A 24,302-nucleotide genomic window follows, 5' to 3' on the forward strand; every position below is an offset into this window, starting at 1 on the left:
AGAAACACTACAGTTTTTAGTGGACTGCCAAATGAGTAATTAACAATATTGATAATCCCAATCTGTAGCTACAATCTGGACCAGCAAGAGGATAAAGTGTTACGTCTAACACACTGAAATAGGAGGCGAAACCGACTTACTTTAGTACAAACTTCCACAGGATTCTTAATGCGAATAATGGAGGTCCGGATTCTGAACTAATAAACTAGTCACAATATTTCATGAATGTTTTATGCGAGATGGAGGAACACTAATGTTGCACTGGAGAAGTTGTTTTTGCTACTTGTTAACTCGCTCATGATGGTGGAGACTGTGTTTGAAAGTGGGAAGTGCAGAAAGCCTAACTCATCCTAGAAATATTTTGAATTCAAAGCTGATATTGATATTTCAAACTGTCAAAAATACATGTTTAAAAAGGCGCCATTAATATTTGGTTATTAAACCAACCCTACATTTACATTCAAAGTCTGGGTAGCAAATAAATTGTGCATAAACAGAAATAGTAATCTGTGCTGTGTTGGGTATGATAAAAGAACATTGAGAATAAATAATGTAAAGAGCACAAAAGGTTGGGTGTTGGGATCTCAGCCTGAGAAATAAAGCCAAAGGGATGGAAAGCTAATACAATGTTTTCTTTCCAGTTTCTTTGCATCTCACTCACAAGGGCTGTTCCGCTGCTGTTCTTTGTCCATGTCTGACACTACAAAGGGAGAGAGAAAGCCAACGTCAGACAGAAAGACGGAGACAAACAACACAGAAACCAAAGGGGAACATTTTAAACACAGAGAGATCCAGTGTCAGAAACTGACACAAATATTGGAAATCTAAGCAGGGTGTTTTATTCTGAATAGAAAGGGGATTTAACAGCAAAAGGCTTGGCTGAATTCAAAACATTATATCTATGAGCTACACCACTAAACAAACACTTTGGCATCAGACGACAGACACAAATGAGAGATAAGAGTTAACAGGAGATATTCTTTCATACCTTCACTTTCAATATTATCAACAGCATCATTGACTAGACGTATGACTGTCACTATGGAGGCTAGGCAGAAGTACAGAAAGAGAGAAGAACAACAGATACAATGTCAGTGCACTTGTGAATAGGGTAAGGTTTCATGTGCTGGGTGAGAATGTGCAGGAGCACGTCTGTGCACACGTGTTGAGAACAGATGAGAAATATTAGTCTTGCAAACACACTTGTATGCATGAATGTGTGTGTGTGTGTGTGTGTGTGTGTGTGTGTGTGTGTGTGTGTGTGTGTGTGTGTGTGTGTGTGTGTGTGTGTTACTATAAGACAGTGGGGGAGACATGAGGTCTCTGTACAGTAATTAGACAGGAAATATACATGGGTTCCTTATCTGAAGTGCACGTGCACACACACACATGCACACACACACATGATGATTAGGATGTCCGGCTTCCTAACTTTATACCAAGGAAAGATCTTCTGTATTGAGTTATCTGGGAAAAAGACACTGAAGAAAAGGGTTAAAAGACATTTTTCCTTTAACCGAAGACCTGTGCATTAACCTTTGATGCATTTGTACGTAAGGATTTGGTTGCATTAAGTTGCCTTACATGAAAAATGTCCACGGGTCTTTTTTCAGCTTACTTTTCAATATGTTAATACAGGTAATGCAGTAGACTAAAAGTGCAAAGTGGACTGTTCCTACATTCAAGGAATTTTATCTAAAGCAGTGCTTCCTAAAGGTGAAGCAACGTCTACCTATAGACTGGTCTGCCCTTCTTTTTAATAACTTTTAGAGGCCTTACAGTATGTGGTACACTAGTAAAAAGTACAGAGTGTGTTGGGACGTCTTAGAAGTGGAGTCTTACCGTTGTCATCGAAGGACTCAGAAGTGTAGGAAGAGTGTTCCTCCGAGGTGAAGTCTGAGAGACATGCCACCTCATCCACCAGCTCTGACACTTCTAATGTACACAAGCACACAAAAGACACAAGTACATATTCATTTCCAAACCCCATTTTAGAAGCATGCCCCTAATAATCAACAATCCATACAGAATCAACATGTCCCACTCAAATTTATAATATATATATATATATATATGTGTATAGATATGTATTTCAAGTCTATCTTAATACAATACTTTCATGCCTATATGCACATTTAAAGAGTTATTAAATGCTGTAATCAATCTTTCTGTCCATCCTGGCCGTGAAGAGATCCTTTGCTGGCATTACTCCACTAAACAGTCCGAGTTTGCTAAAAATCAAGTGGGTAGGCACATTTATGCAAGAAGCGAGAACTGTGGACTTTCCCATCTCTTACACTGTTGATGATGATAACAGCAACCAAAACCAACTACATCAATTATCCAGCCTCCCACACATATCAAACGATTCACACCTAAAGATAATTAAAGTTGCAGGATACTCAAAACGTATTCACGGCTTCCTTACTGCTTTGGAGTACAGAACTTTCAATAAATCCCAGAACACCCACTGCAGCTCCAGGTCTGCTCATTTAATGCCGTGTGCAGCAGCTGGAGCCGTCACTGAGGGTGAGAACCACAGACTTGTTCTACTGTGCTTCGGTACAAACAATCACGTTAAAAATACTACTTGGTGTGACCTGCCTGCTCGCAGTAATCAAAGCTACAGTCACAGTCACAAACTTGTCACAAAATACCAGCCTAAGGGTCTCCAGCTAGCCTTAAGCCGCATGCCTTTAAAGGCAACATTTCAAATAAATAGAGGCTTACAAATCACCGTGATTCCTGACACAGTTTTTCTTTGTGGAGCTGTTATTTGGGGGTCAGAATTGCCTCAGTGATTGTTTTTCAAACAACTGCCAGAGGTTCAGAGCTGGTACTTATGTGTCACAATGGCTTCAGAGAAAGGCTGCTGCTGTGAAGACAGTTTGTTAAGGTAGGTAGTTCTACAAAGTGATCTGATCTAACAGCAATGAAATGCCTGGTTTCACATTTGTTTTTCAAATTGGGAAAAAGATTCAGGAGACCGACGACAGAAGAGTTTTAAAAACAAATCTATTTGGAACATAAAACTGCTCGAAAATCAGAGTTGACAGATTTGCTGATGTGATTAAAAGTAACTTCTGGCCAAACTAAAAAACTTTATGTTGGTAAGTGGAACAAATGGGAAAGAGCAGAAAGAGAAAACAGTTTTTCAGACGTTCACTCTGCTGAATCGAAGTGCACTTTAAGTGCGGACCATGATTGGCATTCAATGCTTAGGATTCTTAGTCTTGATCAAATATTTCAGCATTCATAACTTTGGTAATTATGATTTTATGTAAATTCTTCCACAGCTGCTTATACTAAGACATCAGTAAATACTGAGGCATTGACACATTTGGCATATTTTGTCAAATGGAAAAAAGAGTCTTGTAGAATAACATGTTTCTGTTGCTCAAACTAAGGTGATGAAAAAAGTCACCCTGTTGTTATCAGAACCGAAACTCAAGTATCTAAAAGCCAAACCACAGACAGTGCTATCCTGCAATTTGTATAAATCAGGTGAACATGCATACACTTTAACTGCTGTGCTTTCCAACCCTTTTATATTTAACATTATCAAGCCGCTTTTTCCTGTTTGGCAATTGACGGGTGGGTTTTGTGATTAGTGGCGTACTTTTCTAAACCCAGCATGTCTTTGTCGGCACATCTTCTAAAAATGTCCTTGTCTGTTGCAAAATGGTGCTTTACCCTGGACGGCCTGCCAGCAGTCAGTGCTTGGTCATTCTTAAAAGCAAAACTCTGTCAGGATGTCTGGAAATCAACTTTAGCTTTCTGAGCCCAAGCTAGGTGGTCATGGTCCAATGCGTATAGACCAAGTCAAATGCTCCTTCGGGAATGTGAGCAGTAAGGCAGTACCATCAATCAAACTAAATAAAGAAGGCAGTGGCAGAACCACTAGTCTAACTCAGCATGCAGGTGAGGGGACACTTCAACATAATCAAGATTTTTATTTTTTTCTAAAAGTAAACAATTCTTTTCTCACAGCCATGTCTGAGGTTAGAGACTCGACCCATACTCTAATCCTACTAATAACACAAATCATATTCTCATCCTCACACCCAAACTTTTTAAATCCCCTGACTTTTCCCAGCCATGAGGCTCACTCCCCCATTCCAACCAGTTTAAATTATGTTTTATTTGGAAATACTTATTACCACTTGCACTAAGCAAAACATAGGTCTAACCCCCAACATGTTTGAAATCTTCAGCAACAGCTTCATAAATTGCTTTTTGTAATTTGTCCTGTAATTGGTAAAGTAATAGTTGTAGCATTTGAACTGGAAAGTCTTCACTAAGGGATTTACGGCATCTGCATTATGAAGGAAATTGGTGTTGTAAGGTTTCTGTGAGGCCTTAGTTGTCAAAGTCATTCAATCATGAACCATCTATTAAAACTATATTGCTGGTGATGAATATGCGTATTTCAGACATTCGATATTTGAAAGCACAATTAATAGAAACTGAGCAATATGGGACCTGATTTGTTCAAATATTTTCCAGTTATTTCATTATTCATGACATTTAATGTATTCATGAGTAGCAGGTAGTGACAGAAAAACAACCAATACGTTTCCTCACGTATCGACTTATGCCTATCTATTAATCAATTAAATAATATATTTGTCTGTGGTTGCTGTTCTGAAAAATAAATAACCAAACTGTTTACATTTGATTGATTGAACTGCCAGTTAAAACTAGAGTCATAAACCCCAAAAGTTATAACATTAGTTCGCTGTGATCTTAATCACATTTTAATTAACGCACCATGATGTAACTGTGACCCCGAGGGGCACATGCTTTTCCTTTTATGTGCATACACTCAACGGGGGAGCAAAGAAATAAAATAACCTTTTTCCCAATCCCACAGGAAGGAATCAATAATTAACAGGCAGGAAGTTCCCACCGCAGGCTGTATTATTCAAAACAACAGGTTGAACGCAGAATCGAAATGTGTGACGTCTTCCTCAGCACAGAGATGCAACGTGGTTATTTCACTGACAGAGAACAAACTGTGAACTGTGCTCTTGCTGTTGAAAGTGTTGGCGGCTGAATATCCGACTGGAATTATCTGACAACTATTTCTCACCGCTCGCACTCAGTTTGTTGTCCTCTCAGTTGACAAAGGTGCAATTGAAGAAAACTTGGATGAAAACAAAAATGGTAGAAAACTTTGCAGAAAAGTTGACTTTCTTTGAGTGGCAGTGTTCCAACTACTTTGATTTTGACTTACGGTAACTTTTTTTGAGCAAAAAGTAGGACAAGAACACAGAACATCAGTTCTGGCTGATTACCCTGACCATCCAAACAGAAGTGCACAGGCGCTGTAAGAGAGAGTCATTCTGACACAAGAGGACACGTTTGCCAATTTCAGCAGTGTAATAGAAAAGTAAATTATATTATCATGTATGGTTCCCAGGAAGTAAACAGTATAACCAAAATGAAGTTAAGGCAAAATAAAAACTTTTAACCACTCTTGCTTACTCTGGGCCATTTTCTTTGATGTGTGGGATCAAAAGGCATAGATCACTGTGAAATAAGCTCTCTCAGTGGAGATGATGGTACGGCTGTAACACAATGAGATCATGGCCTATGTACTCTGTGCCTTTTTGATCACAGGTCAGAAACTGTGTGTGTATGTGCATGCACATGGCCACAGTCTTACCCTGAGGACTGTTATCTCTTTGTGTTCTCTCCAGCTCAAAAGCTCTCTGCCCCCATTCCTCCTCTCTCTCCACTCTCACTCGCTCCAGCCCTTCTTCCCTCGTTTCCTCTCCCTCCCAGGACACTTTGTGAGCTGGACTGTGCTCTGAGCGGCAGGCCGATGCAGAAGGGAGATTGGGTGCCACGCTGCAAACTGCAATGCCCCTCCTAGTGGTCACACCTCGGACATTAGATATGTCTGAGAGGAAGCTGCTCAACTGCAGAGAAAAATAAAACAGCAAAGCACAAAAAAGGATAAGTCTAGGGAAATTTGATATTGTCAACAAATCCAATGAAAAGTCAATCCTACATACATCGTTCTGCTCCCGTTATTATCGCTAGCACATGGCTCAAAATAGTCCCAAACAAATCTTCAGTTGGAATGAATGGGCTTAGGTCTGAGAGCAGACTGGGCCACGACGTCAGAGACTAATATATGCTGATATTGGTCTTTTTATGGGACTTGTTGAAAGTAACAAAAATATGGAATATTGACGGGCCTTATCCTTTAACTTTTTATTGATTATTATTATTATTATTATTATTATTATTATTATTATTATTATTTATTGGCTCTTATGGCATCAGGTTCATGTGCAGAAGAACGTGGCAGTTTATGCATAACTTTCAGCCCAGGTTGGGTCCTTGTAGCAGAGGCCTTTTCTTTTATATCACCACTCCAAAGATTGCTTATTAAAAAGATTTTTGCACAGATTTGTGCGAATGCCTTTTTCATTACGTTTTCCATTATAACAAAAATTTAATTTTCCCATATTTTCTATTACATCAAAACTCTTACTTCCTGCCATGGAAGCACATTTTTTGCAAGTCAACCCTGAGGACAGTAATCCTTTTTCAAAACATGAGTATCTGGCCATTTGTAAGAATGCGAGCAATAGAAGTACTACTTTTCTGTGTATCTGTCAATACGACTGAATTACAGAAGCACAACATCATTTTTATTACAATATAGACTGAAAAATATGGAATATCGTTTCTGATTCATTATAAAAAACTAAAAATGCCATGGCAACGTCTCCTGTAAGCTCATGTTATGATACAGGGGACACAGAAATACATTCTAACCTTTAATACACGCCCATGCAAGCTTTGGCATACCTGACTGCCCTCACTGGATGTATTCTTATCCCCATCTCCACCCCTCATGCCCTGGCTGCTGAATCCTCCTGGTAGAGGGGAGTGAGTAGTGGGACGCACCATTACCTGGGGAGGGCCCCCAGCGCCGCCTCCCACCTCACCGTAGGTGCTCGTGGTCCCCGGTGATCCCAACACACGCACGGCTTTAAACTCAATCCCTTCTGCACCCATGCCAGTCTTGTGCAGCATGTAGCTGGTTTCTGTGGAAATAGCTGACACACCCATCACAGCTTGAGTCCCCGGTCCTGGGTCTGAGTCTTTCCTAAATTTGATTTTCTTCCTGAAGGCGATGAAGAGTATGAGGAGGAGAATAATGACAAAGACAAGGACCCCAATGCCAACTATCTCTCCTGGTCCGACATAAGACAGGGGCTCCGCCTGGGTAACACAGAGAGAAATATCATTACAAACATGGAAATAACTGTAATGTATCACTGAATCATAGCAACTACAATTTAGGGGATTTAGAATTCACTTTCTTTCAGATAAATAACAATCACATATTTCCGACTTGCGTGAGGAAACCTGTTGGCAAGATGAAACTTTTCTAAAAAATGTTGGTTATCTCTAATAAGAAAGGTTGTCAAGGTAGAAGTTTACTCCCTTTCAGTCTGTGACGTTTGTGTCAATCATTAAAGTATCCAGGCAGCCACATTGTGTTTAACATGCATGTGTGATGGTAGAGTGCACAGTGCAGTTCGCCTTCCACCCCCAAGTATTCTTATCGATGAACACGCTAAAAGGATGTTACAAAAGTTGTAAAAACCAAAAATGTTGTTGGTGTAGAATTAAGATTGTGTATCATGTTAATGTTGGATACAATTAAACGTTGTACTGCTGAGGATTATAAGCATCACATTTCTGGTCTTGGAGTAAGAAGGAAATGAATTAATTTCACAGAATTGTGTTGAATAGGATACATGATGAGTAAGCTCTTGTAAAAGAAAAAGGCTTTATTTCCAGCAGTAAACACCTTTAAATGTCCTTAATGTATCAATTGCTTGTGAAAGCAGCCTAATAGATTTTGTCGACTTTGGTTAGTTCTCTGCTAATTACATTCTCCTAGGGAATAATGAAAGCACCTTCTCACAATGTGTTACATGACTTGGGTTTACCATCTCAATATAAGGTATGTAGTGCATGACAACCGTCAAATGGAAACTGTGATTTCCCCTGTACCACACTTTCAATCATCCACTGCGGAAACAAAGACACGGAGCTGGTGACCAAAGTCTGCTGCACACTAAGGTTGCCAGCTGCTTCACTGAGTATACCAATTCCAATAAGAAGCAAGCTGAATGTGCAAAAAGCTAGTACTTTTTGTGTTACAGTATATTCCGTAAGATTTACTCCGACATGAATCCATACCTGTGTGTCATCCCCCGGATCAGCAGGTGTCTGATCATCGCAAAACTGACCCTCATACCCCTCTGAACAGTTACAGAAGAACGACCCGAACATGTTGACACACTCTGCTCCATTTCCGCACTCATCCTGGTCACACTCATTGACATCCTCATCACATCTGCGGGGACAGAAAGACAAATACATTTCTATGCATGGGAGTGGGGAAGATGACTTGTATCAAAGTGAAAGAGGAGAATTAATGATGAAAGCGTGACAGTGAATTAAAAAGAGAGAAAGAAAATAAATACTTTGAAGATCATCTTTTCAATGGGGCTCTCTTTGGCTAAATCAAGGGATTATCTTCACGGATTCCCTATTATCCTTATTTATATGGTTCTGATTTAAAGGAATGTGCTTGAATGCAAACACACACGCGCACGCGCACACACACACACACACTTAGATAAAGACATAGATTACAAACAATTGTCACAGACGTAATTTCACTCCACACACACAAGTGCTCATTATTGTCATTTCACACATGGTGCCCTGCTGTGACCGAGATAACAAAATATGTATTTTTCTTCTCAATCACTTTTTCTTGATGACATTTTCTAAACACTACATCAGACCGTAAGAAGAAAAAGCATTCACGAGTATTACAGGAAGCTTCTTTATACATTTACATTTATATTATGAAAATGTTGGGATTCGTTAAGCATATACAGAAGGCCTGGATATATTTGCCAGTGATATCCCTTCATTAACACTGTATAGCCTAACTTACAATGAATCATCGATCGATTCAGAATTCAGCTTTTAAAATGAAAATTGTCACTTTTTTAGGGAACTTTCCCATTTCCAATCTGCTGCCTGAAGAAAACAATCTTCTTTTTTAATGTCCTTATTATTCAGCTCAATTTAATAAATTCAATGTCATCAAAGCATTTTAAACTCATAAAAAAATGCTGAACCATTTTTCTCCATTGGGGGAAAACTGCTCTCTGGTGGCTGCTTCATTGAACAACCACATGAGCAGAGAGGTTATTTCAAAGGCAATTACTGCTATTATTATTGCTGTAATTAAGAACGCAATTATTATAGGCTTTTCAACCGAAATTATACTGAATTAAATTAGAAACACTCGTTTATTTCACACAATAACAACTAAAACAACACAATTGGTGCTCAGGGTCTAATGTAGGCTAATGAGTGTGCATGTGTGTGTGTGTGTGTGTGTGAGTCACACATATATTATTTTATGTTTGAATGTATATAAGAGGAGATGATGTTAATGTGTCTTAATCAACACTAACCTTACTGTCATTGAGCACATACTGTATAAACAGGGCAACTCATTCATCAACACTGCGTTTGCAATCAGTAATTTAGGCTTAAAAGTGTGTGAGTGTGATTGCAGGCTATTTTATCTTACATAAGTCCCCCGAGTCCTCTAGGACAGCCACAGAGGAATGCACTGCCTGCAGGCTTACAGTCCCCATCGTTCTGGCATGGGTTTGGCATGCAGGATGTCAATTCAACTTCACAGCGCCCCCCAGTGAAAGCACCAGTGCAACTGCACATGAAGCCTGTTGAGAGATTCAAAATGTGTCAAATAATAATGTATTTGTAATCATATATATTACCCCATAATATCATGTGATTTAATTTGCGAATAACAAGTATATTTAAATACAACACAGGTTGATGGTTGCTACTTCACAAAAAATGCCATCAAATTTAAATGAGGCGAAAAAAGAAAAATGCTGAAATTGACACTTGAGCTATAAAGACCGAGTGACTCTGTTTTATATGGCAACAGTTATTTCTATCATTTATTTATACAACAAGATGACTAACACACATTCACACTGTCATATACACGCACCTCCAGAGGTCAGGCTGCTGCAGATGGCTCCGTTCAGGCAGGGCTGACTGACGCATGGATCTGGATAAAGCATGCAGCCCAACTTGACCTCGCTCAACCCGGCTATCTCAGCATAACGACTCCTCTTATTCTGGAGTGGCAGATCGTTACCGTTCAGCATCAGTGAGCCCAGGCATCCCTGGAAGCCATCCTGAGCTCTTGGCTGGGCCCTCACTCCACGGTCCCAGAGTCCTGGCCCTTCTTGGTTTCTCCCTGGTCCCGAGCTTGGCCTCTCGTTCGGTGGCCTCACTTGGGCTCCAAAGAAAAAGGATGCATCTGGGGCCAGAGGCCAAAGGCGAACAGGGGCTCGGGCTGCTCGCCGGCGCTCCACATAGCTGTCATCCAATGACAGGAGGGTGTAGTTCCTAGTCAGCTCCAAGGCAACGATGTGCCAGAGGCCGTCGTTTATTGGTCTGCCAGAGATACCCATGATGCCAAGGGTGTTGTCACAGTCCAACTGGAACCAGAGTCGGCCCTCTTCAATCTGTTGAAGGAAAGGGAACTGTATCTTTACAACAATATGCAACCACTAAACATCAGCACATTGCTGAGCAGATCTGGCATTGGGAAACAAATGTAGGATGTTAATGTGTTCACCTTGAGCATGGTGCAGGGGTTAACACGTGTGAACATAATGACTCCTCTTCTCTGAAGTGTTCGGATCCTCAGGCCAAGCCTCATCTCTCCACTCTGTCCACTCTCTGTCACTCTGTACTTAATGTAACTGTTCCCAGAGAAACTAAGAGAGGTTTGGCCTGCACATTCACAAAGCATAGAGATACAGGATTACAATTAGAGGCTTTAACTCACATAATTAAATCCTTGCAACCTGGCGATCTACTTGTCGGCATTAAAGCATAAAAGGATCAAATCATACCTGCACACTCGTCTAGTCTCTCAGGCTGACACTGGCAGACAGATGGCGCTGTAGGACCAGAACGAACACACTGCATGTCTGCTGGACAGGACTGACCTTCACAAAGCTCCACGGGACTGGAGCATGTCCCTCCTGTTTGGGGAAGATACAGAAAAAATATTTGAAAATATTCAGGAAGTTCAGAACATCCTGTCATCTGATGAAAGAAACACTTTAATGTGTGTGTGTGTGTGTGTGTGTGTGTGTGTGTGTGTGTGTGTGTGTGTGTGTGTGTGTGTGTGTGTGTGTGTGTGTGTGTGTGTGTGTGCATTTGTGCAAGTGCTCGCATGAGTGCAGTGCTCACCAGGGCAGGTGCAAGTCTCTTTGCTGCTGAACCTTGGTGACACCAAGCTGACCCTCTCTGTGCTGTAGGTGACAGGCGAGTCACCGTCCATCTCTAGTGTCTGTTCACACACCCTGTCCCCACACACCAGGTCCCCAGAGCAAGCGGAGCTCACCACCACCGCCCCAGCCAGGACACCTCGAACCTGGCCCCGCGCTGCTGCTTCCTCCAGCTTCGCAGCCAACTCTTGCTGGGAGTAGATGCCACCCATCCGTCCGCTGCCTGAAGTCTCTGGCATCTCCATGGCCAGAAGCAAATCCACGTTAGACGTCCCCATCACTGGCTGTATACTGAGTATGTGGAGGGGATCCTGTTGTCCTGGTGACCATTTCCAACCGGCTAGTTCCCGCAACATTAGTTTGATCTGGTTTAGGTAGCGACCAAGCAAGTCCTCCGGGGACAGGGAGCTGAAACGTAAGGTCAGGGCGCTACGCTGCAGCACATCTGTCACCTGTTCCACTTGGACTGACACGTCAGCTATCACAGCGAAACGTCCATCACTCACTGTGGCATTCATCTGGTATCTGAGAGAGGACAAGGAAATGTGTTGTGTTTTGACATGGTTTTTGCAAATCAATAATTATTTATTCCTATTAATTTCCACAACAGTGGTTGGTAATCTTCCTGGGGTCCACTTAAAAGTAAAACAAACACTGACATAACAACAGATATACAAACATAATTACATTATTCAATTCAAAGCAATCAAAATATCAATCAACGAGCAGATTATCAAACATACCAGTTCCAATCCCAAACAAAACATGCCAGGAGGTATTATTCCCATTATGTAGTCCCTCTCATTACTGTCAGTCTTGCTAGTCTTGAGGCTATGAGTCTATTTTGTGCGAGATGGAGTTCTTTTTAAATATCTTTTTTTGCAGCACAGAACCACAAAACCATGAGGAAACCTGTGTGCCTGTGTCATCTGATTGCTAATTGATGGTGTTGCATAGCGGGAGGCTTTCTTCGTGATCACAATATATCAACCAGTGTGTGTGTGTGCGTGCGTGTGCTAGAGAGTTGTGTGTTCGTGTGGTGTGGTGTGTACCTGCCAGGTTCCAGGCCCGGCAGGGCCAAAACGCTGCCATCCTGTCTGTTTATTGTAAACATGCTCTTAGGCTGAAACTTCTGGGTAAATGACAGCATGTCATTGGGGTCACGGTCCGTCGCATAGATTTGACCAATCGGGCCGCCCTGGAACATATCAGTTACCATGACGATGAAGATTTCCAGTGGGGAGACGGCGGGTTTGTACTGACTGTTCCCGATGACTCTCATAAATATCCAGGTGGAAGAGGTAAGACTTGGTTTACCAGAGTCACTTGCCTAAGAGACCGAAACAAAGTTACAATCAGTGGTGGATAAAAGGTAAAGTATGAATTAAGGGCAACAGCTAAATTCAAAATCATATACGTTTTTGTAAGTGTTTTATGAATTTATTAATAGTATAATTTAGATATATTAATAATCTGAATCTGAATCTTCAAAGCAACTCAAGCTGTTAGTGATACTGGTACACTGGTTACAGTAAGAAACTCAATAATTCAGATCAAAAGAAACAGAGGGAAAGTAAAGCTGAAATATTAAGGACTGCTTTAAACTGCTTACTGCTGGTTGCATTTGGGTAAAATGTCTTACTGGGGAAGATGTGGAACGATGGTAATAGCATAAAGATGGTCATAAGAAGGTAATTTGATGACCTGTACAACCAAACACTTATAATCAAACAAATGTGGATAGCCATGTAGCTGGAACTGAAAGAAAAAAGAAATATTTAAGTAATCAAGGCCAGACCCCTCCTTCAATGTCACCATGTGATCCGTCTTAAAAGCTGCTCCATAATATCAATTAGTTTATTTAAAAGCCTTATATAAATCTCCTTTTGCTGACTGTGTGTAACCATGCTAACACAGTATATTTATCAGACAACTTTTCCTACATATTACATTACATCACATTACAGGTCATTTAGCAGACGCCCTGGATAAACAGTGAACTAACTATAGGGACAGTCCGCCTGGGGCAACTCAGGGTTAAGTACCTAGCTCAGGGGCACAATGGTGGCAGCCCTGGTATCGTACTCACAACCATTTGGAAGCCGTACCACTAGACCATCACCACCCATACATAAATAGTGGTTACATAGAAACACCCATTGCTAACCTGGATTTCAAGAGTGAACTCTCTGGGGGCTTCAGGGCCAAACACACGGTTGGACCTCAGAGTACCCGTTTGGTCCAGGGAGAAGAAATTTCCCTCATTTCCTGACACAACGCGAAACTCAAAGGGAGGGCCATTTCTGGAGGAGTCTTTATCGCTCATTGACAGCTTCAGCAGTGTAGTGCCTGCAGCTTGGTTTAGCTAGAAGTATGAAGAGAGAGGAGAACAGGTAGTACAAAAAACTCATGATTTAGAAGTAAACACACACACAGACCTGTTACCTGTATGACTGCTGTGGAGTTGAGAGGAGTGAAGACAGGAGGGTTGTCGTTAACGTCAGATACGTCGATGTTAAGGGTGACAGTGGAGGACATGGCAGGAGAGCCACTGTCGAACGCCTGCACCGACAAAGAGTACCTGGATACCTAGAAGGAGCAGGAGGGGATGAGAGTCATCTTTATGTATCAGGCAATATGACAAGCACTGTTAAGCTTGCATAATATACTATTTCATTGGACTTTCACCTTGAGAGGACTGGGTATTTTCTGTGCTCATGAACCATAAAATTACTATTGATTGTATATGAGAGATTGAACTTAAAGATGCATCCTTACTAGTTCTCTGTCGAGCCGCTTATTGACTTTGAGCAGTCCTGTTACAGGGTCAATCCAGAAGTGATTAGTACGGTCACCTTTCAGGATGGAGTAGGTGATTCGCCCATTCACCTGGCTGTCCAAGTCTTCTGCCAATACCTACAAAACACACACACACACACATGGAGTGAAACACAAAGGTACTGAACAAAAACAGACACGTTTAAATCCAATATCTAATATTTTATTCATTGTGTATTTTTTTCAGGGACAGCACAAAATGAAAAGTAATTGGAGCAGAGTTAGCTAGTAGCATATGTTGTCCTTGGACAGTAAGACAAATCACAGAACTACAAATACATAAAACAACACAATATATACAGTTCCATACATGTGCGGTAATAAATAGAATCAATATAAAGGTGGAGAACAAATGAAATGTTACCTTTGTAATTGTCCGCCCAACAGACGCATCCTCGCTGACGAGAACATTGTAGATGTCCTGACTGAAGGCTGGAGCGTTGTCGTTGACATCCATGAGTTCGATGGTTACCATTGTAGCTGTGCTGAGAGGAGGGTTCCCGCTGTCCCAGGCTTCAACAGTGAGGTAGTAGTCCTTACACACTTCAAAGTCCAAATCATCAGCCACAGAAATGGAGCCTAAAACACACACATAGTGCGACATATATAGGATTCAATTTAAGGTTTTTCTGCTGAAGTTTTAGTTTTGCATCCAGGCGTGAAAGTAACAAGCACATGTAAAGACCTCTGCTCACCCAGGTTTCTGTCTATGGTGAACCTTCTTAACTCGTTGCCTGACCGGATGCTGTAGGTGATATCAGCATTCGGTCCGATGTCAACGCTCGTCGCCAACACTCGCAGCACCTCGGTTCCCACAGCTACATCCTCAGGGACAGTAACAGTGTAGTCCCTCCTCTGGAAGACTGGAGCATTGTCATTCACATCCAGCACCAAGATGGTCAAATCAACCTGAGGAAAAGACCGACTTATTTTATTTGCTCCCAGCCCTCAGAGTTCAGTTTTAGCATCACAGACATGGACAATAATGGAGCAAAGATACTAAAAGCTTTACAAGATAGGGGGCTAAGGAATAAATCAATAACTCTGTGTCCACCGAAGTCCCAAAGAGAATTTATTTTTTGGCCGCTAGATAAATGTTAAATCGACGGTTCACCTTTTATAGTCATTTTGTTCCTGCCCTTTTAATGGTGCTTAAAACATGTCCTTTAAAACAAAGCTGGGATGCTACAGAAACAAACACTTAGCCTCATTATTACCTCATTATGGAGTGTATTAAACCTTTTATTTTGGAAGGATATATTGCAAACAGAAATCTAGAAAGACTTGAGGAGTTTATTGTAGCTGAGGGTTGGAAAGAATTGTATCATTAGTTTCTAATAATTATCCTAAGAGGTAGTTTTCAAAATGACTACATAATATTGCTTTAATTTGAATATAAGAATGTTTTAAATATATGTATTTTTCACCATGTTGATATATTGGATACGTTTGTAGATATGAGGCTGTTTATGTTGTTTTCTTTTTCATTTTTGTGTCATTTCTGTTTTTGTATGTGTCTTTCAATTTCTGTTTTGTGTGTGTTGTGGTTGTTACTATTATTAGAGACATGTCATATAATTCAATCTAACCTGTCAGATTATATTTCACCAAAACATGCATGTGCAAAAACAGTCACACCTCCAACATCTTTTTTTCAATTAGGCATTAAATGACTTTTAGGTACATCTTGGTATTAGTTTAGATGGTTAACTGTTTTCAAGGTTAGAAATATGAATTGGCTGGTATAAAGAATGTGTAGATGGGAAAGTGCACAGGAACAGATGCTTTCCCACTAACCTTCATCGGTCTCTTTATTGCACCTTTGTCACATTTGTCCCACTAGTTTTTCTTGGCATACACAAGCATCATATGGAGTCATAGAGGAGACACACTTGATCCCAGTTCCACTTACTGCAAGAGGGATAGCACAGTATTGCTACCTTTACTGCTGTGCCTATAAATACTGCTACAACACCTGGAATCACTGTTATTACTACCACTGCTATTGCTGTTATTACACCTACAACTACTGCTCCTTTTATTAGCAATGGTAAAAGGTACCTGCTGCTACAATGTTGGTTCGAAACAGCCACACTTGGCCTGGGTTTATTTAACGTTACGGCTTGTTCTGGCAGTCTCAAAGGGACCTCTTTTTCTTCTTTTCTGCTCTGCCTTTGTGTCTGTATCTGTCCCCTTCCCCGTCTTTTGCATCCCAGGCACTGCACAATGTGATGATTTATCTTGATTAAATCCACCAGGTTCTTATCTGATCTCTTCAGTCAACATGTTTTTATTCATTGGCTTTTCGAATGCATGTGTATGGACGGACATACAGATTGCAGATGGATAGCTGACTAATTCTTAATGTGTGTTTAAATTCTAAGTGCATTATTGTGGTAAAATGCCACATTTACTCTGTATCTGAATTAATTACCATAATTATATCACCTAAAGTGTAAATGTTGTGAATTTCAATAATGTTCACAAGTTTTTTCCAGCTTGACATTATCTCAGAATAAGTGCTGCATTTTGGGGGTTGAGAAAACCTTTTGGAAAACTCCCTGTAGTTAGTTTCAGTGGATATTGCATAGCATGACAATAACCCGCCTGAGATTGAATGTGTGTCACTGGAATCACCAACCTTTGAGGACAGTGCCCCCTGTTGCCCATCTTGGTCAGTGGCCTGGACACGGACACGATAGGAGTCTCGGCTCTCTCTGTCCAGAGATTTCTCTAGAATTACCATCCCTGATACGGGGTCAATGGAAAATAATCCGTTGATTGAATCCACCAGAGAATAGACTACTGTACGGTTGAATCCTGGAGAGAATAGGAGACAAATTCATACACAGCCAAGTCTTAATATTCATGTCAAAATGTTCTTCTTCCTAATCTTTTTTAATTTTACAAATTGTGTGTGATAATGTGTATCTTTTCCTCAAACAGCCGCTGACCTCTTTGGTACAACTAATGAATATGTTTCTCATGGACAAGTCAGCAGATTGAATGCTTAGTGACAAAGTGGCTTCAAACTGCATACATTTTAAGTAGGAAACTTGATTTGCTCATTATCATCCTTGCTTGACATGTTACACATCCAGCATTAAACATCTTATTAGCTAACCTTCATCAGGGTCACTGGCTTGCAGTCGGGTAAGCAAAGCCTTGGGGGCGGCATTCTCATACACACTAGCCAGGTAATGAGTAGAGGAGAAAGAGGGGGCATTGTCATTCACGTCCAACACTTTGAGAGAAATGTCAGAGCGACAGAACAGCCCTCCTCCATCAGTCGCCTGGGCAATGAGTTTGTAGGTGGCCGTCATTTCTCGGTCCATGACCGTGGCCGTACGAAGCTCACCTGAGGACACAAACAGAGAGATGTGGAAAGATGTAGAAAGGATAAATCTGTTGTATATTTTAATATATTGTTTTGATCGTACTAAAACCTCAAAGAAAAACAGTACCAGTGTTTGCATCCATGTAGAAATCTTCGACCCCGATGCCAAACAATGAATATTGGATCTCAGCACTGGAGCCTGAGTCAGCATCTGTTGCACTCACTGTCAGAATGCCCTTGTTAGTGGGAATGTTCTCAGGAAAAGAGGCGCTATACACCGCCTAGCACAACACACACACACACACACACACACACACACACACACACACGCACACGCACACACACGCACAAAGTGAAACCATACTGTCTGAAGAAAAAATATATAATCTGTCCAACACATCAAAAAACACATTAAACTATTGCGCGTTGCATCCATTATCCCTGCTGATAGAATGAGCACAACAGAGTTAAGTGTCCTTTTCTGACCCTGACTTCACTCCGGCCAGTGACTGCCGATAGAAATGAACTTTGTGACTTTACTATTTCCCCAAACACAGACCAGCACTATGGTTAAAATACTGCAGTATATCCCAGCGTGCTGCTTTTGCTCTGTGCTTCAGTTACCCTGTAAATAATGTAATCATATTTAGAGCTGAATTTGTTTAACTAAAATGCAATTTGATGATTGATAATCATCCAAGCAAAAAAAAACAAAAACTGGCATATTAAAAAATAATCAATAAGCGTGAGTTGCATCTCTAAGAATATTCATATAATGTTCATCAAACAACTACCACTGCAACTGCTGATACTGCTTAAAACTAGCATACTTGATATAGTACTAGTACTATTGGTACTACTATAGCTACTACAAATACTTCTACTACACTTTCAACTACTGCTGCTACTCCTATTGCCACTATAATTATCAGTAATAATACATGTATTGCATCAACCATGAGTGGCAGTAGTAGTACAATTACTGCAATTACTGCTAATACCACTTTTACAACCGACTGCTGCCACTACTTAAATAATAATTGCTATTGCTTCTCTTACTGCAACAGGAACTACTACCACTAATCTGCTAATACTAATACAACTACTACTAATACTACTAGCACTTAATAATAAATAAATAAAACTAGAACAATGCTCTGACAGTGCAGTTACAAAGTAGTGGGCGATTCTTATGTCTTTTGATACATTTAATGTTGCCACCATGTAATGCCAGAGTAATAACCGATGTGTAGTTACACCAGCCGGACTTGTCTAAGAACAGAAAGAATATAAGAGGAGAACAGGGATACAGTGAGGATTGATTTCAAAGAGAATAAGTAACTTTAGAGTAAAAATAAAACTTGGCTCAACTAATTATGTGAAATTGAAGAATTGAAACGAGGATATCCCCAGAAGACTGCACTGCCCAATTGTGGTCCCTTTTCTCAGTGATTTTACTCTCTTAGATTTAGATCTTTTTTCATTTTAGTCCTAAAGTTGCATGGAAGGCATGAATTAGCGTAATGAGCTAAAGTTCATTGTTTTTTCACTCATTTGTTTGTGTCATTTGTGTAACTTAAAGATCATTAACAATAACAATAATAATACATTTTATTTATAGAGTGCTTTTAAAGGTACTCAAAGACGCTTGAATTGAAAGTCAAGGTATATTCCCAGAGATATAGTACAAACACTATAAATATTTGTATTGAATTCATTTATATTGAGTTGGTTCTTTTGTACACTGTAGAATCAATATTTTAACAAATTCTGTTCTGCAGACTTTGCCTTTTTTCTCAGTCTTACATACATTATGCAAGACATTATTTAACAGTATTTCAAATGAGGGAGTGCAGTTACTTTATGTTGCCCCCATTACATGATAAAACACACGAATAATTGTATTTAGTTTAAAGATATTTGTCCCTCATTGATAAATGATTACTTTTGAACTATTTAAGAGTTGCCTTTTCACTAATATTTCTATGATTTATTCACAAAAGATGTTTTCTTTCTATTTTTAGACAACATTGGAATGTGGTTAGCCTGGACATAAACAGCATATGAAGGCAATAAGTTGACCATGAATCCTAAAAAAGCAAAAATGTATTGATCTTCGTCCTACATTCCACAGTCTGGGACAGTTTGTGCGCTTTGCATATTTCTATTTTATCCATCTCCGATTTGTCTGTATCACTGACCTGGTTGCAGATGGGACTGTTGTCGTTGGCATCCATAACGGTAACTTCCACTGCAGTGCGAGCAACATATAGGCCATCGCTGGCTGTGATGTTGAGCAGATACCAGTCCTGCTGCTCACGATCCAGCAGACCACTCACGTAAACCTTCCACTCTCCCTGCACAAGAGCCAGGCCAAACACGCCCCGTGGGTTTCCCCCTGAAGATTAAACAGATGAAGATTAAAATGCTGAAACCTCACTGCAAAGAAAGAGGGGAAGATGCATTGTATCAAAGTTACATACAATACAATGAAAGTCTCATTCATTCACAAGATGAATAAGCATCAGCTCCCCACCCATCCACACACACACAAACACACACACACACAAACACACACACACAAACACACAATCTCTTTGGCATCAATACACATCTATCATCATAACTTAAACCAGGCTGTTGGTGAAGCAGTAATGGCCTTTCAAAGTTTTAAAATGTGACCTTTTATTATAACACTACAAATGCCAAAATACATCATCCTTAGTTATTATCAGACAGTTTTATGTGAATACACAACATCAAGCTCAGTGTCAAGGTGAAAGTTTTGCTGGCGAGTCCTCATATGGTTTTTTATTACTCCCATAAAAAGGAGTGACCACACAAAGTCATGTGCGAGTGTGTGAAAACGACTTCTTATTATGGAATTCCAGCTAATATACTAACTCCCCACAGTTTGCAAGAATCACTCAAAGCAGAGGCTCTCTTGAAAAATGTATAATATAAACTATTACTTTGTTACTAAGCATTTTCCACTCCATTAAGAAATATGTAAATATACAGGGTTACTCTACCTTGATTGAAATGTTTTGTTGTATAATGCATACCATGTCATTTTAGAATTAAAAGGAATTATAAGAAAATTAAAGGTTAGACATGTTTGACATTTGTATTGAAATTTATTTAAATTGTGTGGCCTTTAATAATAGCAAGCCCATTAGTAAAATTTGAATTTTTGATTCACCACCTGATCTCACTGCATGAGGTACAATAACTGCAGCAGAGAATGCATAATGTTAGTTTTCTACCTTATTTCCTCACCAGTTATGTAAAAGTTGACGAGACGGTTTTGATCTGTGCCATCTCGATCTTTGGTTTTTAGAACAGCTACCACCTCACCGAGGGGATCGTTCTCCTTCACTGCGCCCCGGTACAGCTCCCTCTCAAACCGCGGCGGGTTGTCGTTAACGTCTGACACGGTGATGGTTACTACTGTGGTGGAGGAGAGAGACTGTGACTCCCCCAGATCAGAAGCCACTACTTCAAAGCTGTAGCTGGAGCAGGCCTCATGGTCCATCTGGCTCACTGTGGTGATCCAGCCTGTCTTGCTGTCAATAGCAAAGACAGAACTCATGGTGATGGGGCCGCTGAAGGAGCGAGCGTCTTTTGTCAAGTCCAAGTTGTAGTTGAGCAGAGATCCGAGGCCGTAGGTTACCTGCAATTTAGAAAAAATTAATATAGTAGCTTTCAGAGCATTTAAAACAAAATATCAAACAATACAAAATATTCAGCGTCAATTGAATTTAGCAGTAACACACCTGTCCATTAGAGCCCCAGTCTGGATCAAGTGCGCGCACTTGGACCACTCGTGTCCCTACTGGCATCCCCTCCATCACTGTGGCTACATAGGCGTTAGTCTCAAACACTGGCTTGTTGTCATTCACGTCTAGGACCTGCAAAATGACCAATCTTGCATTCAATTTCCTTGTCGCATTGTTTTTGTTTAATTTACAAATTGTACATCCCGTTTTCAATCATCTACAACAACAGCTTTGATTTACAGAAACCAATATATTTGTTGAAAGTGTAAGTATTTGCACATGTCTTTGACATTGTACTTGCTCTTGCTGTTATGTTTTGGAAACAGCGCGTTGCTTTTAACAGTGTTAAAACATCCCTGATCATATATTCTTATTGGTTACTACCACAACCACTTTTTCATCTGTTTTAAGCACTTGGGTACACTTTTGTAGCTTGTTAAATTCGATTGTACTGCACTCAAAGGCTTAAATAAATATTGAATTCAATTTAAATGAAATAATAGTAAACAAAAGACTAACAGGCTCAATGTTTAACTGTATCACCAACCTTAACCTCCAGGTCTACAGTGGAGACAGACTCGATCAGGTCTCTTCTTGTTGTTGCCGCAACCTTAAAGCGGAAGATGCTGATGAGTTCATAGTCGAGCGGCTTGATCAGACGGATCAGACCCGTTTCCCTCTCCACCAGGAAGGTCCCTCCCTGGTTGCTGTCGAGCGTCTCTCCTCCGACTACAGAGAAGGACCCCATCTGTCCAGGGGCCATGTACACAGACCCCAGGGCTGTTCCTACTGCTGTATCCTCTGGGATGGTGAAGGAGTACTGGGGCTGGCTGAAGGAGGGAACAAATGCATCTGGTGGGACGACGTGGATGAAGGCCGACACCAGCGAGTGTTTGGCCGGAGAACCGCAGTCTGTGGCTTTAACAAAGAAGGACAGCACAGTCCCCTGGAGGTGGTCCACAGTGCTTTTGGTCATCATCCAACCGCTGTCTGCCTCCACCTGGGATCCAGCCAAATCACAACGACAATTGAATCAACTTTAGAGACGATGATCTTAGCAATGGAGCTTATATCTTTGACTCTCAGTCTGGACTCGACGGTGTTTTGACTATTTTGGCTTGAACAGCGTAGGATTTTACTTTATTGCTCTTTTATTTCCTCAAGTCAAACTATTGTAAACAATGTTATTTCACTTCCACTTGGCATCTAGTAATACGTATATGTTATTACTTCTGTCTTTATATTCATCCATATTATATTGGCCTTTTATACTACAGCTTTATGTTTCAGTTACTGTCATAGTTGTTTATTCAATCATGTCTCGTAGTTGTGTTTCCCTTTGGAGTGGCCGAAATTAACCAAGGCATCAATCTTAATGTAACATAATTTTAATTTGATGTAAAAAATTAAACATTACAGTAACAGCTGGCTGTTAATCCAATAAAACAGGGAGCTGATTGGTGTCAGTTGAGAACATTTCTTAATTTAATATCGGGGTTACAGTATAAATGTGTTTTAATATGGTTTACTCTCATTAAACCTGTTAGTTAAGGTTATACTTTGGGTCTACTCCTTAAGGGAACAGAGAAGTTGTGTGCCATATGAATGTGCTCTATTAATACTAAGCCCACAGCTTTGTGGTGCAAATAGGTTTTTATAAAGTGCAGCAAATTCTAAAGTTAAAGAGCAAAACATACTGACCTCCAGCACATCAACCAGTGAAAGTCGTGCCTCGCTGTAAAGGGAGTATGTGACCCTCCCATTAGACCCGGCATCAGAGTCAGTGGCTTGGATCTGTGTGACCAGAGAACCTTTGGCAACATTTGCCTTAATGCTCATACGGTACTCCACAGCTCTGAACCGAGGGGCGTTGTCATTCTCATCAGCAAGAACCACTCGAACTGTGCAAAACGATGCACGGCCTGGAAAAATAGCAGAACATAATGTCTATGTATGGTTTCATCAAATGTACATCATTTTAATACAGACATAATTTGCCTTACTACACTGTTTTAGTCCCTAAAGTCATTCTGGATGATAAAATGTAATGCATCTGTAATGTGAATATGCCTATATATTCATAAATTCTCAGTGTGGGATCTTATTATACAAAAGCTATCAATTTACAGGCGACACTTACAGTGCAAGAACTCATGCATTAATGTTCGCTACATGCTTGGCCCGTCAGACGTAGGTTTAGGTAAGAACTTTGTGTATTTTTGGAGTCATATATTTGACTTATTTAATAAATAATACCTCCACCATCCAGGGCCATAATGGTCAGCACCATGTCCTTGTTTAGAGGATTTTCTCGGTCTAATTTACGAACGGTGGATATGACTCCATCTGCATCGATAGAGAACTGAGTTTTCCCCAGGTCATTGATGAAGGAGTAGGTGATCTGGCCAAACAGCCCAGAGTCCTCATCTGTTGCACGAACCTGGAGGACCATACAGAAAATAATGTCAGATTGGTCATTGCAAGGTTCTACAACATCATCCACGTAGGACGTTTCCTTTTTAAAGCCCTGATGGAAACATTACTAAGTGAGTAGTGAGAAGTTCAAACTTACTTGAATGACCTTTGACCCTGGAGGGTCATTTTCTTGGATTTCAGCCAGGTAGAACCTCTGGCTGAACACTGGGCTGTACAGGTTGGCTCCCAGGACACGTACAATCACCTGAGGATCACCAACATCATTATCATCATCATCCTCATGTCTGCTGACATTTTGTTGATGCCATCACAATAATCACTGACTGATTTATCAAACGTGATCACATCAACATGGCATGGCATGCACACCAGCAGTAACGGCATCAGGCTTGTGATCTAATGATGATTGACGCAGCTATAAACATTTATGAAAAACTACTGTGGATGTCCGATGTGTTCACATAATGTCAGAAGAAGAAGCAAAATAATTGGGTGACTTGTTTTTGCTACAAC

General features: G+C 40.5%; 1 protein-coding gene across 1 annotated transcript in view; it reads right to left on the reverse strand.

Annotated features, from left to right (window-relative positions):
- Positions 1–24,302, reverse strand: part of fat3b (FAT atypical cadherin 3b) — a 60,467-nt gene that overhangs the window by 3,664 nt on the left and 32,501 nt on the right. Inside the window, exons 26-52 of the mRNA XM_029447977.1 lie at positions 23,926–24,033; positions 23,610–23,793; positions 23,055–23,275; positions 21,901–22,353; positions 21,351–21,485; positions 20,854–21,247; positions 19,776–19,972; positions 17,702–17,855; positions 17,362–17,595; positions 16,879–17,057; positions 14,933–15,146; positions 14,602–14,816; positions 14,178–14,315; positions 13,845–13,988; positions 13,567–13,764; positions 12,452–12,729; positions 11,362–11,924; positions 11,019–11,150; positions 10,739–10,896; positions 10,103–10,625; positions 9,650–9,803; positions 8,233–8,389; positions 6,826–7,242; positions 5,669–5,924; positions 1,843–1,935; positions 989–1,048; positions 662–700 (exon numbers count right to left, since the gene is read on the reverse strand). Of these exons, the coding sequence (XP_029303837.1) occupies positions 662–700; positions 989–1,048; positions 1,843–1,935; positions 5,669–5,924; positions 6,826–7,242; positions 8,233–8,389; positions 9,650–9,803; positions 10,103–10,625; positions 10,739–10,896; positions 11,019–11,150; positions 11,362–11,924; positions 12,452–12,729; positions 13,567–13,764; positions 13,845–13,988; positions 14,178–14,315; positions 14,602–14,816; positions 14,933–15,146; positions 16,879–17,057; positions 17,362–17,595; positions 17,702–17,855; positions 19,776–19,972; positions 20,854–21,247; positions 21,351–21,485; positions 21,901–22,353; positions 23,055–23,275; positions 23,610–23,793; positions 23,926–24,033 (5,998 nt within the window). The remainder of the gene's footprint in view (positions 1–661; positions 701–988; positions 1,049–1,842; positions 1,936–5,668; positions 5,925–6,825; positions 7,243–8,232; positions 8,390–9,649; positions 9,804–10,102; positions 10,626–10,738; positions 10,897–11,018; positions 11,151–11,361; positions 11,925–12,451; positions 12,730–13,566; positions 13,765–13,844; positions 13,989–14,177; positions 14,316–14,601; positions 14,817–14,932; positions 15,147–16,878; positions 17,058–17,361; positions 17,596–17,701; positions 17,856–19,775; positions 19,973–20,853; positions 21,248–21,350; positions 21,486–21,900; positions 22,354–23,054; positions 23,276–23,609; positions 23,794–23,925; positions 24,034–24,302) is intronic.

Source organism: Cottoperca gobio, chromosome 14, assembly GCF_900634415.1.
Source record: "Cottoperca gobio chromosome 14, fCotGob3.1, whole genome shotgun sequence".
Taxonomy (NCBI): Eukaryota; Metazoa; Chordata; class Actinopteri; order Perciformes; family Bovichtidae; genus Cottoperca; species Cottoperca gobio.